This window comes from Phascolarctos cinereus, unplaced genomic scaffold (genome assembly GCF_003287225.1).
Source record: "Phascolarctos cinereus isolate Bilbo 61053 unplaced genomic scaffold, phaCin_HiC Scaffold_5;HRSCAF=322, whole genome shotgun sequence".
Classification (NCBI taxonomy): Eukaryota; Metazoa; Chordata; class Mammalia; order Diprotodontia; family Phascolarctidae; genus Phascolarctos; species Phascolarctos cinereus.
This window is the reverse complement of record NW_027555958.1, coordinates 303731271-303746589: the sequence shown is the minus strand read 5'-3', so window position 1 is coordinate 303746589 and position 15319 is coordinate 303731271. Positions and strand designations below refer to the sequence as shown.

At 42.2% G+C, this 15319-nt stretch overlaps 1 protein-coding gene across 2 annotated transcripts in view; it reads left to right on the top strand.

The window, feature by feature from the left end:
- RAB5C (RAB5C, member RAS oncogene family) overlaps nt 1-15319 on the top strand; it is a 41781-nt gene that overhangs the window by 25048 nt on the left and 1414 nt on the right. Inside the window, exons 1-5 of one of the 2 annotated variants that reach the window (XM_078156039.1) lie at nt 78-95; nt 7651-7913; nt 13486-13637; nt 14396-14518; nt 15001-15094. In XM_078156039.1, coding sequence (XP_078012165.1) covers nt 7748-7913; nt 13486-13637; nt 14396-14518; nt 15001-15094 — 535 coding nt within the window. In that variant the 5' untranslated portion in view covers nt 78-95; nt 7651-7747. Of the gene's footprint in view, nt 1-77; nt 96-7650; nt 7914-13485; nt 13638-14395; nt 14519-15000; nt 15095-15319 lie in introns of those variants that run through there. The other variant, XM_020972774.2, reaches the window with a different exon arrangement.

The window sequence follows — 15319 nt, the reverse complement described above, 5'->3', positions numbered from 1 at the left end:
GGTCACAAGACTTTTCTACCTTCTCCTCCCATGTGAGACCTGAATGGAATCACTTTTATCGTCACTTAGCTTCTAGGCCAGCAGGTCCTTACAAGGTAAGGAATACCCTTCTCTTCCAACCTATCAGGTGGGGGTTGGAGGGAAGACTTAGAGTCCTGGGGGATTTTTTCTAGGTAGTACATGACTGGAAAGCTTCCAACCTGCCCTTCAAGGCAAGATCCACTTCCTTGGTGATTGCTGTCTGAACATTTGACTCCTCTCCTCACATGATCCCTAGGTGGTGCCAGGAAAAACCACGAGGCAGTAGATCATAAAAAGTGCTGAGTGTGTGTTTGTGCGTGCTCTCAAATGTGTGAATTTAGCCGTGGAAGGCAGTACAAGGGTCCAGGAGAAAATGTAACCAGCTGCTTCTGTTTTAGCTGAAGGGATGGAGGTAGCACATAGCAATGGGAAAAGGGCTGGCCTTAGCATCAGAGGAGCTCAATTTGAGTCTTGACTCAAAACACTTCTAAAGCATTTATTATGTACCTAAATAATCCCTGCTCTCCAGGCACTTACAGTATTTTTGGGAAACGTGCATATATGAATATATACAAGCTTGTTAGGGAGGGAGTGCTTTGTGTAGCCTTAGTGCTTGAGCTTTGTCTTAAAGGAAGTGAGGGATTCTCTGAGGGCAGAGCCCAGGAGGGAGTGCCAGCTAGGCATGGAGGATGATCAGTGAAAAGTCTGGAAGATGGAGGGTGAGGTATTTGTGTATGAGGAACAGAGAGACCAGTTTGGCAGTGGACCACCGTAAAATGTGGGAAGAGGACTATTGTATAATGAGGCTGGAAAGAGAAGTTGAGGCCAGATTACAAAGGACTTTTAAAGTCAAAGAAGTTCCTGTTTTACTTAGACACAATAGGGAGTCACTGGTTTTTGTTGAATAAGGGAGTGACATAATCAGACCTGTGCTTAAAGAAATTCACTTTGCCCTCTTTGTGGGGAGAGATTTGAGGCAGAGAGAACGATCAAGAGGCCATTTCAGACATTTCAATAGTCAGTGCGAGAGATTGATGAGGGCCTGAACTTAGATGATGGCTGAATATTGAGGATTTGGATGTGTGAGATACTGTGGAGGTAGAGGCAGCAAGATTTGGTGAATTATTTGACAAGTGGATTGGACAAGAGTGAAGAATTGAGGATATAACTCCAAGGTTTTGAACCTGAAAGACTGGAAGAATAATGGTACTCTCAACAGAAGTAGGGAATTTTGGAAGAGAGGTTGGTTTGGATGAAAGGTGAATTTTGGCTATGAATCTGAGATAGATTCTGGGATCTTCAGTTTGAAATGTCCAGTTGGTGGCTGGAGATGGGTAAATGGACCTGGCTGAGTCATATGCAAAGAGATGATAATTAAACCCATGGGAGTTGAGTATACTTAGATTATAAAGAGAAAAGAGGCTGAACCTGGGGATACCCTTACCGGTAAGGAGGATTTGTTCTGTAAAACTTGGACTCAGTCAAAAGGCTTCACCCAAGGACCAAGAAGGCCACATGTGGCCTTGAGGCTGCAGGTTCCCCACCCTGGGCTACTCATTATCTGAGATGGGGAAAATAAAAGACTTGGGGATGATGTCAGAGGGTTTTGAAATGAAGAGAAGAGAGAAGAGGGAGGTCACAGTGAATGGCCTCATTTTCTCAGAATATAATTCCAGATCCTAATTTTTGGAAAGCTTAGCGAATAGATGTTTTGAACAGCTTTTATGGGGAGTAGGATAAGAAATCAGGGAAGAAGAAAAGGATTGCCTTGCAGCAGTAAATTATGAATCCAAAATTAAGTAATATAAGTTTGTAGTGTGCCCAGTCTACTTGGTTGGATGACTTCCACCAGCTTGCATTCATTGGTATGCAAGTAGGAGGAGAGGAGGCATGTGGTAGAAGTAATCCAGAGTTAGGGTGGGGCAAAGGGGATCAGAGTCATAGGACTGAGGGGGCAAGGGATTCAGCAGTAGACTGGATGGTGTTAAACTGGTCAGAATTGGAGGGAAGAAAGTGAAATTAGAGTAGTGGTAATGGCCTGAGAAAAGTGCTTGGAGAGCATAATAAGAATGAAGAATAGGTTTAGAAGAATTAAGGCACAGGCAATGATGGAGGTTATGGTCAGAGGCAAGTTAACCTCTCTGGGCCTACGTTTCCTCATCTGTCAAATGAAGAACATTGGACTGGATGACTTCTAAAAGCCCTTCAGGCTCTCAATCTATGATTCTCTATTCTTTAACAGTACCTTTTTGATGACATTTAAATGTTTTTTTTTAATAAACTGGGAAGGGGGATGAAAGACTTGATCCTTTATTGAGGGTTTGAAGGCATACTTGTTTTGATAGGTATGACAGAGAAGGAGGCTGTTCATTTCTCTTCTTTGCCTGGCCTTAGGATTTGGTTTTATTACTTAAGTGGCCATCACCTCTAGCTTCTTGGTTTCTGTACAAATAAAGATTTCTAGTTAGAGTAGGGAATTTTCTCTTCTGTAGTCCTGAAAGATCTCTTGTTACCAGGTTATGTGGTCTGTCATCAGCTCTCTATTATCTGGTCCTTATCCAATTTGTAGATTATCTCTAACAAATGTTTAAAATTCTTAATTGTTTCTTCTGGCTACCTTACACATACTGCTGAGTAACTTAGCTCAGTGTATGCTGAGGTAATTCTAATAGTCTGAGGCAAACCTAATTGGACTGATTAATTTGCTTCCTTCTCCCTTCAAAAAACCTCACAAAACTCAACTCAGTGAATTTTAAAGCTATCAGATAAAAATGATTTTGTTAGCTACACTACTACTGTTCCCTTACAACAGCAAGGATAATTCAAAGATTCCCAATTTTCTTCCATCTGAAATAGGTAGTTTATAACGAAAAACTCTAGTATGTACTCTTTAAACATGTATAGAGTATTCAGTATTCTACTAAGTATGAAGGAGAAAGGAATATGAAGAACAAGAAGCATGGGCCCTGCCCTCAGGAAATTTGTAATTTAGCTGGTCAGATGTGGGATTCATATCTACCCTATGAACAAGAAGACTGGGAATCCGGTTTTTGAATTCTTTCTTTATGTCTTCTGTTTTGGAATGTAAATAGTATAAAAAAGTCTAACATCCAGAAAGGCAATAGTTTGTTGTTATTTTTTTGCCCCAGTCAAAGAATCATTTTTCCCTAGGCTGCTTTAAAAAAAAAATTGTTTAATTTGAATATAAAAGATTCAAGACAGAATAATCCTTGCTAGAGTTCCCATATTTTCTCTGACATCATGCCCTTTAGATCATACTCTCTACCCATAATTTTCAACTTCTGCTTATCTGGGACTTACCTCGGCTTTCTTCAAATATATCCAGCTCTTTCATCCTTTAAAAAAAACCCACAGAAAAAAACTTCACTTGACCTACCATCCCTTAAAGCTATCATCCTATATTCCTCTTTTCCCAGGAAAACTCCTAGAGAGACTCGATATACCTGTTGCCTCCAGTCACCACTCAATCTGATTCCCATTGCTACTAGGCAACTGAAACTACTCTGCAGTTACAGTGATCTCTCTGTTGCTAAATCCAGTTGTCTTTTCTCAGTTTTGTTCTTTCTTGACTGTCTGCAGTGTTTGATACTGACCACCTCTTTGTAAATATTCTCTCTTCCCTTGAGATTTTTTGCTTTCAAAGCTTTCAAAATTCTGCCATATTTTGGTTCTCTTCCTATTCTTCTCAGTCCCCTGCCCCATAACACTCCAAGACTCTGTCCTGCTCCCTTCTTTCTCTAGGTTTCTGTTCAGCTATAAAACTGTCATTTTTAGGCAAATGACTGCTGTATCTACACATCTGCCTCCTCTTCTCTCTCAAGTCCATTTGGACGTCTCCATTCATTTGCCTGCTGTCTAGGTCTCCCCTGATGTGCCATAGATATCTCCAACTCAACATGTCCAAGACCACTTTTCCCCTAAAATTTCAGAGCTGCCAAATTGCTGTTCCCCCAGGGCAGGTGTGACACTATCACTCCCCACTCAAGAAGCTTCGGTGATTTCTCATTGCCTTTAGGATCAAATACAGACTCTTCTGTCTGGCACTTAAGACCCTTTAGAGTTGGTTCCAGCCTGTCTTTCTAGGCCCCCCTCACTCTGTTCTGTGCTTCAGCCAAAATGACCTACTTGCTATTCCTTGTACACATTGACTCCCTTGTCTCTTTGCCTTTGCACAGGCTCTCCCTCTCAGGCCTGGAATGCTATCTCTTCTTGAATCCTTAGCTTCCTTCAAGGTTTGGTTCAAGTGCCCCTTCCTTCAAGAAGCCTTTCCTAATTCCTGCAGTTATTAGTGAGCCTCCTCCATCCCTGAATCTATTTTGTATATATCTTGCAATTATTCGTCTATGAATGTTGTAACTTTCCACCCCCCCCATTAGAATATAAGCTTTTTAAGGTCCTGAACCATTTGACAGTACTTTTTTTGTATTTATATCCCCAGCACTGGCACTTAGGTGTTTGTTTAATAAATGTTTACTTACTTGATCCAGAGGCCAGCCAGGGATGGGCAGCTTCCTAGAGTAAAAGCATATGGAAGAAAGATAATAAGGGAGTATGTTTTTTAATACTTAAAAATGCACATATAGTTAACACTAGACAGTCGTCTTCTCCAGGGCATGTAGACCTTTATTTTGTAATTGGTTATGTCTTAGCATGCTGGCCTTTATTTTGAGATTGATTATGTGTTATGAAAGCTTGTAGCTGCCAGTGGACAGTAATACAGGGGCTACAATTATCTAACCTCACCTAAGGGATATATGCCTCCTTTGGGATTTGATGTAAGCCTTCCTACTACTCAGCTTTTTAGGTGACCTTGAACCCATTGTTTATTATCCCTGACCACTTATCCAAATGTGATTTAAGCCTTGACCCTAGAAAAGAGTGCTTCCCATCTATTTGCCATAACCTAGGCTACAAGACAACTAATATCCCTTGACTAGAATGCTAGAGAAATGTCAGGATGCCCAGAATTTTCCCTTATGTTGAGATGAGTCTGTTATTTAAAAGATGCCTAGAGTGATTTTGATCTATAATGCATCATGCAATTCAACAAACATTTCATTGATACGTAGTAGGTACTTAATTAGGGCTTATTAATATTCCATATTCAGAGTACTGTGCTGAGTGTGGAAGGAGATACAAGGGTTAGCTGAGAGATTCCTTGCCCACTATATAACATTTTGGTAGGGAGATAGGACACTCAAATCTTAAACTTTTTTCAAACTGTTCTGTTTAAAGAGTTTTTAGGACAGAATTTCTACTTTGGGCATGTCTAAATGAGACCTTAAGTAATGGTCTGAAGGGATTTTTGGAGATAGGTTTCACATCCCTTTCATGACTTACCTGTTTCCCCTGGGAAAAATAAAATGATTTCTGACTTCCTATGTGCATAAGTGTTACTCCCTAGAACATTGGTTTGTGGTGAATCCTTACTATTAGAGTAGTATAGTTCTTGCAGTGTCAGATTTTTGCTTCCTACACTTCCACTCCACCCACCTGCCTCCTCCCCTTTGCAGTTCTGTGCCTTAGTGTTGCCTGTGGAAAACAGGAACCCAAATTGTCTATATAAAAGAAGACTTGGTAGCAATTTTGACTGCCAGTCAAGCTCTGAATTGAATATGTATGCTTTTTTGGTAATTGAGTGTATGTGTGAAACTTTTGGCCTTTCTTGAAATTAAGAGAACAAGGGAAATGATGCTCTGAGTATTTGGAATTGGGAAATGCAGTTTTCACCCTGGTTCCCCAGAGGCTGACAGGCTTTTTTTCCCCCCTCAAATGAGCAGCAGACCTCTTAACTGGTACTGTAGTCCTTATTCCTATTGAAGATGAATTGTTTATATCTGCGATGGCTTATTCTGTTGACTGATATATACCGCCTTCAGATAGTGCCTAAAATAGTGGAATAACTTTGGGCTTTTTGCTAGGCAGACTTACCTTGGTAGTTCCCATCTGTCACTCCTGACTTATAGGACCCAATTCAGAGGCTGATATTTTCTCTGAGGGTATGGCAGATGGTGGAACAGCTCAGTAGTGAAATGGATAAAACAGCAGACCTGGAGTCAGGAAGATCTGAGTGCAAATTTGAACTTAGATGCTTGTTAGCTGTGTGACCCTGGGCAAGTCACTTAACCCATATTTACCTCAGTTCCTCATGTGTAAAATGGGCATGCACTGGAGAAGGAAATGGCTAACCACTCAGTATCTTTGCCAAGAAAACCCCATGGACAAAGTCTACACGGTCACATAAAGTCAGGCACAGTAAACAACAACAAATGGGAGGTGGTGGGCTACAATTCTTATATAGTGAACTGAATCAGTACCTCCCTGAACCATGTTGTAGTATGAATTCAACAGCTGCCAAGCACTATACTAGACAGTAGGAATGAAAAGACAAACTAAACATTTCCTGTCCTCAGAGAACCAAAGTGGGAGTGACAGTACATAAACAGATAAAACACAAAATATATACAGAATTCATACAAAACTTCCTGGGGAGAGGAAGGAGAGGAGTATTAACAACTGGTGGAAACGGGAGGTTGCACTTGATCTGAGCCCTGAAGGGAGCCAGAATTACAAAAGCCAGAGATGAGGGTGGAGAGCATCCCAGGCATGAGAAATGCAGCAGTGTGAAGGTGGGAGGTGGAATAGTTTGCCCTGGAAACTGCAAACTGGCCAGATGTTAAGGGAAGTAATATGCAGTGACTCTGGAAAAATATGGTGGAGCCAGATCCTGGAGGGCTGTAAGATGCTCAACTGAGTGGTTTGTATTTTGTTCTAAAAGTACTAGGGAGCTCCTGGAGCTTCTTGAGCTAGGGAATAATATGGTCAGTCTCATGCTTTAGGAATATCATTTTGGTGGCAGCAGGGGCTATGCTCTGGGGAAGTTCATTTAGGTCCAGGTGAGAAGTGATGAGGTCCGAAATGAGAGTGGTTGTGATGTGAAGGGAGAGAAGAGGATGGATATAGGATCACCTGTGGAGATAGATTTACCTGCAGGCCCAGAATATTTTTCTCCTCCGCTTTGCCTCTTAGCATCCATAGCTTTCTTCAAGGCTTTGACAAGTCTTTTCCTAATTTCCCCTCCCTCTCCACCCCAACTCTTAGTGACTTTCCCCCTAGAAATGTATACATACTTTGTATACATTTTATATTTACTTATTTTTCTTCATGCAGTTTCCCTCCATTAGAATATAAAGTCCTTGAGGGCAGACACAATTTTGTTTTCTTTTGTAACTCTAGTTTGGAGCACAGTGTTTTTGCACGTAGTTGGTACTTAAACGTTTGAATGAATTAGGATTTAGAAGCAGTTAGGAGTCAGGTTAGGTTAGGAGATTAGGAGTCAGGAAAGCTGAGTCTTCTGGTTTTTCCTGCCTTGAAACTCAGTACCTCAATTTTTTTCCTTCTGATAATGCCCAGTGTTCTTTCTGTTTCTGAGATGCTATGGAGACATGTGGGGTATAAACTTCAGAAATCTTCTAACTCCAGGGGTGATTGATTATGTGGGGCCTCAGAGCAGACATATAGGGAAGAAAAGACTATTGAGGAAGGGGTTTAGTGAGTAGTCGTCTCCTTTGAACTAACTCCATTCTCCCCATCTCCTCTCCTTTGCAGTCGAAGGCCTCCTCTCCCCACTAAGTGCCTCTGCGCTCAGTATTGGCCTCTCACCCCATCCCCCACGCTCACTGGTGCCACTGCTGTGGGACAGGCCATGGCAGGCCGGGGAGTCGCAGCACGACCCAATGGACCAGCTGCTGGCAACAAAATCTGCCAATTTAAACTGGTCTTACTGGGGGAGTCAGCAGTGGGCAAGTCAAGCCTCGTCCTCCGCTTCGTCAAAGGACAATTTCACGAATACCAGGAGAGCACAATTGGAGGTAAGCTTGACCTAAGGGAAGGTGATTGGGAAGTAGGAGTGTTAGGAGGGAATCTTCAGGGTTTCCCGTAGCCAAGTAAGGAGAATACTTGTGTAGGAAGGAGACTGCTGCTTACTTTCCCAGACTGCTGTTAACGCTCGGCATCCTTTATGCCTCTATTCCAGCAGCCTCTTCAGACCCACTGTCTGCCTTTCCATCATGTCCTGGGTGACTCTTAACTTGAATTCTTCACAGACACCTATTCAGGGAGCTATGCCTGAGATTTGGGGTGAGGGAGAACATAGACACAGAGGAAACCATAGGAAGCAGAGCAGCATGCAGCAGAAGACAAAACCTTGGCATGAACTAAAACAGTAAGTCCTAAGGGACCGTATTTTGAAGAGCTTTGGCCAGGACTAATCAAGATGTACACAGAATGAAGAGCGTTTTCATTCATTCATACAACAAGCATTACGTGCCTAGCATGTACAGTGTACTGGCCTGGAGGAGAGTTCAAGAAGAATAAGAGAGAATCCCTGTTCTCAAGGAATTTATGTTCTGCTTTGTATTATGGGATGTAGATTTATCTCTCCTCCTAGATTTTAGGCATCATAAAACATTTGGATCAGGTCAGAGGGAGGGAAGAGAAGCCTTCTAGTTGAGTGAGGGAGTTAAGGAACACTTAATAGAGGAGGTGGACAGTTTTTTATGGGCCTTGAAGAATGGGCAGGCCCTCATCAGGTGGAAGGAGGAGGGTATTCTTTGCATGAGGAACAAGCTGAACAAAAGGGCAGAGGCAGGAAAGCACTTAGACGGACGTTTCTGGGATTGAGAGTTCAGTTTGGAATACGCAAAGGGGAATAACATCAATAATGTTGATCAATAATGTTGAAAAGAAGTTGGGCCCACCTTGTAGAGGGTCTCAAATGGCAAGCTGGAGTTGGGCTTTCATTTTGTAGCAGTGGAGAACCATTGAAAGTTTTTGAACAGGGAAGGGATGTCATCAGACCTGTACATTATGGAGATTAATTAAACAGCGGTAGGACAGATCACTGAGAGGAGAAACTGGAGACAAGGACACCAATTTAAAATGTTTTTGGATTAGTCATAGGATTTCAAGTTAGAAGGGATCTACGAGAGGCCATCTGGTCCAGTCTCTTCATTTTACAGATGAGGATACTGAGGCCCAAGGAGGTAAAGTGACTTCCCCAAGGTCTCACAGGTAGTAAGCAACAGAGGAGGGATTTGAACTCAGGTCCTCTGACTCCACAGTCACTATTCTTTCCACCAAGCTTAGTGCCAGTGAAAAGCAACAAGAGCCTGAGCAAGGTGGAAATCAGTAGGACTCCTCAAGTTGATATGGGAGGAGTCAAAGCTAGCTCTGAAGTTAGGAGCCTGGCTGACTGAGAGAATAATGATGCTATTAACAAAAATAGGGAAGTCAGGTAAGGAAAAAAGAGTAGGTTTTAGGACATAATTTCAGTTTTACATATGCTTAAGCTTATGTACCAGTAGAAGATATGGGTAGAGATGTCAAATGTTTGGAAATTTAGATCTGGGTAGAAATAGGTCACTGCTAGAGGCAGATTTGGGAGTCTTCTGCTTTGAGGTGATATCTGAAACCTTGAGTATGGAGTAGATCAAGGGAGAAAAGATACACAGACAGAGCCTTGGTATGCTAAACTAGTAAAAAAAAAAAAGGTGGGGGGGTCAGAAGGCTTTTTTTCCCTCCATGAGTAGAGGAGATCTGAACATGTGTTTGGAGAAGATAGGAAAAAAATAGGAGAACTGGTGCCAGCCAGAGGAGATGGGAGGGCTGGCAGGGAGGGTTCAGGGAGAATTGGTAGGAATATTCTGTCCCAGGAATACACTGAGAAAAAGTGTGCAGAAATAGGCTATTTTTTAGAAAAACATTTCTAGACAATTGATCTGAGACCAGAAACTACCTTTCTCCTTGCCCCAACCACAGCACTCATTTCCCAAACTGGCCTGATATGGATGTAGAAGAGGGCTGGGTTTCCTGAAGCTGACCTTTACCCCATCTTTTAAGCTAGGTTCACGTGAGCAATTTTCCCCACCCCAGTTGACAGGCAGCATTTAGGATATGAGATTCCCATCCCCTTCTGAGGAATTCTTCATTAGTGTGGTTTCTCAGTGATCTGTGCTCCAGGAGTGTCATTCATGTTCCCATCTTAGTTATTAATAAGAGACTTCTAGACAGCTGGAGACACAAACAGGTCATATCAGCAGTTTTCCTGCTGCTTCCTCAGCATTTTGTTCAAGAGGAAGAGATGGGGAAATGAGGTGGCACCCTATGTCCTTTGGGGAACGGGGTGGCGGTTGGGGTAGGAGAAGGAAAAGGAAGAAGACAACCAGCCTTTTGAACAAAGCTGGCCAGGAATCCTTTGGCTCAAAAGGGATTGTATGTAGTTTTGAGCTTCTGGGATCTCCCTCAGAGTACATGCTCACCCTAGTGGTGAGACTCCAGATTACCACATTTTCTTCATAGTCAAGTAATGGAATACCTAACTCTATACTAGGGGAGCAAAGTTTATTATGCCTCACAGTCTGCAATTTGGATATTGGTTTTTCTGTTGTTGAATTAAGGGAAGGGGATAATTTTAACTAGTTTATCCAGGGATGCAGTGGGTCATGCCTTTTGCTTCCTGGGTAACTCAAGAGTGTCTCATTGCATGTACTATGAGGAATTGAAGGCTGGGGGAGGGAACCCTTGGGTCAGCACAATGTCTAGTGACAGTCAATCAAGAGTGTCATCCCTATCTTTATTCACCCAAGGCATAGCTCTGATCATGTCTCTCTTCTGTTCGGAAGCTCTCAGTAGCTTCTTATTGCTTCCAGAATAAAATACAAAATTAGTCTGGCTTTTAAGGCCCTCTTCAGCCTGACTCCAAGTCTAAGTTTACATTATTTCCTCTGCTTCAGCCCCACTAGAATACTAGTGCTTCCTCAAACTCTACAGATGTCTTTGTGCATTTGTACAAACGGACCTTTGTGCCTAGAATGTTCTTACTCATCTCTGACTCTAGGAAGCTTTTCTTCAAGGATCAGCTCTGGGACCACCTCCTAAGATCATTTTGTATTTATCAGTATGCATTGTATTCCCCCTCAGAAAACCAGTGTCTTGAAGGCAAATACTGTTTCTTTCTTTGTTTTGGAGTCCCAGCACCTAACACAGTTCCTTCTACTGAAGACACGACATTTCATGTTTCTTTTCTTTTATTTGAAATGGTGGCCCATGACTGACCTGAATGGTAGGAGGCCAGACTGAAATAGTAAATTCCCTGAGGGTGTGAACTGGGAAGTGTTAAGAGGAATAGATTCACAGAATATGAAGTAAAAACCAGACCTGAGAATGAATCCTTTTTATATGATATGGGACAAGGAGTCATCCAGCTTATGCTTGAGGACCTTTGGTGAGGGGAGCCCATTACCTCCTAAGGCTCCTTATAGGGAATTCTAATTGCTAGGAAGTTTAAATTTGCCTCTTTGCAACTTCCACCCTTTTTTCCTAGTTCAGTTCCCTGGGACAAAGCAGAACAAATCTAATTCCATTTCCAAGTAATTTCTAGTAACTGAAGGAAGCTGTCATTTTAACTCTCAGACCCCAGTCTTCTCTTCTTTAGTCCGTAGCTCCTTCAGCCTATTCTCTTTTGACATGAACTGAAGTCTCTTCACCATCCTAAGTATCCTCCTTTGGGTATTCTTCAATTTAGCAGTCTCTCTTCCCAAAATGTAGTGATTACTGTTTATTCCCAGCGTGGGCAGGACAAAGGACAACGAGACTGTTACCTCCTTATTCCTGGACACTGCTTCTCAGTGCAGCCTAAGCTTTCTTTAACTTACTTGGCTTTCATATCACATTGGCTCATAGTGAGCTCACAGATGACTAAAACCTTCAGTTCTTTTTCAGATTAACTGCTGTCCAGCCATGCCTTTCCTGTCTTATATTTGAAGATGTCTTTTTTGATCCCAAGTGTAAGACTTTACATTTTTTCCTGTCGAATTCCATTTTTAATTGGCCTAGTGTTTTAGCTTTTCTGGATCCATCGTATTAGCTATCCCATACAGCTTTGTTAATGAAGACTTCATGATCAATTAATGACAAGTCTTTAGGTTCTGTCATTCAGCCAGTTCTAAAGCTACTTCATTGTACTGTCTTGTAACACATCTTTCCATTTTCTGCACAAGAATAGCATAAGAGATTTTATCAGATGCTTTGCCAAAATGGAGGTAAATGATATCAACAATATTCCTTTGATCTACCAGATTAGTGACTCTCTTAAAAAAGGAAATAGATTTATCTTGCATGACCTGTTTTTGTTAAAGCCAGGTTGACTTTGTGATCACTGCCTCCTTTTCTAGGTGCTCACTAACCATCTCTCTAATGATAGGTTCTAGAATTTTGCTAGGAATCAGAAGTCATACTCCCTGGCCTATAGTTTCCGAGTTCCATTCTCTCCTTGATTGAAAATAGAGACTTCTTTTTTTTTTTGATCCTGAGACCTCTCCCCTCCTACACATTCTTTTCTTTTTAAAAATAAATGTTCATTTTTCTTCACTCCTCCCTCCCCCTCTCATTGAATACACCTTTGTGACAAGAAAAAGCAATTAAAACAAAATTTTCTAGCACTGAAACAGGTACAATTTGTACCTATTTTCCCTCTCCCTTCCTGCCCACCAGCCTTGAAGTGGAGAGGTCATTTTTAAATTTTCTGTCCTCTGGATAGTCATTCAGTTTTCTGTTACTCAGCATCCAGTTTCTTTTAGCAATCTTCATTTACATCATCATACTTATGATGTATATTGGTCTTTTAGTTCTGCTTATTTTGCTTTGTATCAGCTCATGGGAATCTTTCCACATTTCTCTGAATTTCTGATTCATCACTTTTTAACCACACAATAATATTACATTATGTTCATATCATTTTTTTAATCACTCTTCCTTTGACAGGTATAGTTTCTAGCTCTTTACTACCACAAAGAGTGCTGCTATGAATATCTGGCATAGATTAGACTTCCATTGCTGTCTTTGCTTCTTTGGACTATGGTTCTCCAAGTTTCACCAACAGTGTTTCAAGAGTCATGTCTTTGAGTGCTTTTAGTACCCAAAATGCAGTTGAGCAGGCCCAGGTAGTCTGAGCTTATCAAGGGCAGCAGGAGAGGTCTTATTATTTCTTCAGTTATTTTGGACATCAATTCCCTATTAGCCACATTTGTGGGATCCTTCATAACTCTCTCTCTCTCTCTCTCACACACACACACACACACACACACACACACACACACACACAGCCCCCCTAATATGTTGTGACCCAGTCATGTCATGTCCTGGTTGGTTTGTTTGTCTCATCATGACCTACCCATTTTCTGCCTACTTCCCATTTATTCCAGCCAAAGGCTTCTCACTGTCAGCCCATTCCTTCCCTTGCAGCAAACTCCTCAGTTCCAGAGCCCCAGCTGGAGAGTTCATCCCTGACTGGGAGATTAGAAAAGGGTATCGGGGCTTCTCTGTAGCGCCCAGTGTGAGTGGGCCTTATCTTCCCCACAACCCATAGGATGGCTTCTCTTTCAGCGGCCTTCCTCACACAGACTGTCTGCTTGGACGACACAACGGTCAAGTTTGAGATCTGGGACACAGCAGGACAAGAGCGGTATCACAGCCTGGCCCCCATGTACTATCGGGGAGCTCAGGCAGCCATTGTGGTCTACGACATCACAAATACAGTAAGAATATGACCTTTTTCCTTCATCCTTACAGAACTCGATTTCTAGAACTAGATAGGCCCCCTGCCTTTGCCATTTACTGCCTGTGTAACTTGGAGCGAGTCATTTTACCTCTGTCATCCTCAGTTGCCTCATCTATAAAATAAAGAACTTGGACTAGATGCTCTCTAAGGTCTTCTAGCTCTAAGTCTGTGGTCCTATGATCCTTTGTTATCATTAGGATTTATGTTTTACTATCTCAGATCCATCAAACAGCAAATAAAAACACTGACCTAGCGTACCCCAAGCCAATTTAATATTAACATAATGTATGTACATAGTCTCTAGTTTACCTGTGAATTTTCAGTTTAAGCAGGCATTCTAGAAGATGACCTTAATCTTAACTCTCATCTTGGTTTTTAAAGTGTTATTGATGCCTCTTTTTTTTTTCACCTGAATCAGTTCAGACCTTCCTCTCCCAGTTCTCTCCTGGATCAAATAAACTGTTAAGCAAAATCAGTTGACACACTGACGGAGGCTAACAGCGCAGGTTCCAGTCTGCCCTCCCACCCCATATGTAGATCCCAAAGCTGTTGCTTCCCAAATCACTTTTACTTCTTTCTGTTGCATCAGTGAAACCTTGGTTTCTTTGCCTCTGAGCTCGACTTCCCTGGAGTGGGAGGGCTTTGGTATGTCAGTCACCCTCAGTTTTGTAGTAAATGTGATGGAAGAGAACCTTTTTTCCATTCCTTTGGTAAGTGTCTCCATCCCACCCCCAGGATACATTTGCACGGGCCAAGAACTGGGTGAAAGAGCTGCAGCGGCAGGCTAGTCCGAACATAGTCATTGCACTCGCTGGGAACAAGGCTGACCTGGCCAGCAAGCGAGCTGTGGATTTCCAAGTAAGTAATGAGCCTGTCATTTTCTGTCCTCTCTTTCCCTTACCTAAACATTTAGTACTGTTAGCCCAGAGCCTCAAAGAAGGCAGCTGTCAGGGCTGGGAAGATTACTTCTACTCTTTCTGCCCCCATCTAAAGGGAATTGTGTCCCTGTGTCTCCTTTCTCTTTTTGATAAATTTTCCTAGGACTTAGAGGGGAGAGGGCATTGAGGGTGACAGCAAGGCTGTCAAGAATGTAGCTGTTTGTGCTGTTCTTTCCCTAGGAATAGGAGAAACAAGTAGGATTGGGAAAGAGTGACTGAGGCTCCTGTATATTTTGTGGGATGAGTGGGAAGTTTAGAGTAGTGGTAAAGGAAGGAATCGGAAACTGCTGAAGTCAAAGGCCATTGCAGAGCAGGAAATTTAGGCCTGAGTACACATGAGGGGTGGGGAGAAGGTACATTAGGGTCTTTGACCAAGCCAGCTTCCCTCTCTTTCAATCCAAGGAAGCACAAGCCTATGCAGATGACAACAGCTTGCTGTTCATGGAAACATCAGCAAAGACAGCAATGAATGTGAATGAAATTTTCATGGCAATAGGTGAGTTCCTGTGTACCTTCCCTTCTTGTACTACCAAATTGTATCTTTGACACAGCACCTTCCTGTGGTTTCTTGGGGTCTCTACATCTCTTTCTGTTTGCAAACTATTTTCTCCTTGATGTTAGGTAAAATCTGCCTTTTAAAAAAGATAATCCCCAGGAAGTAAGCTAATAACCCAGAGCATTTATACCATTTCTCATCTGCTACCCTAAAGTCTGAGGGTTA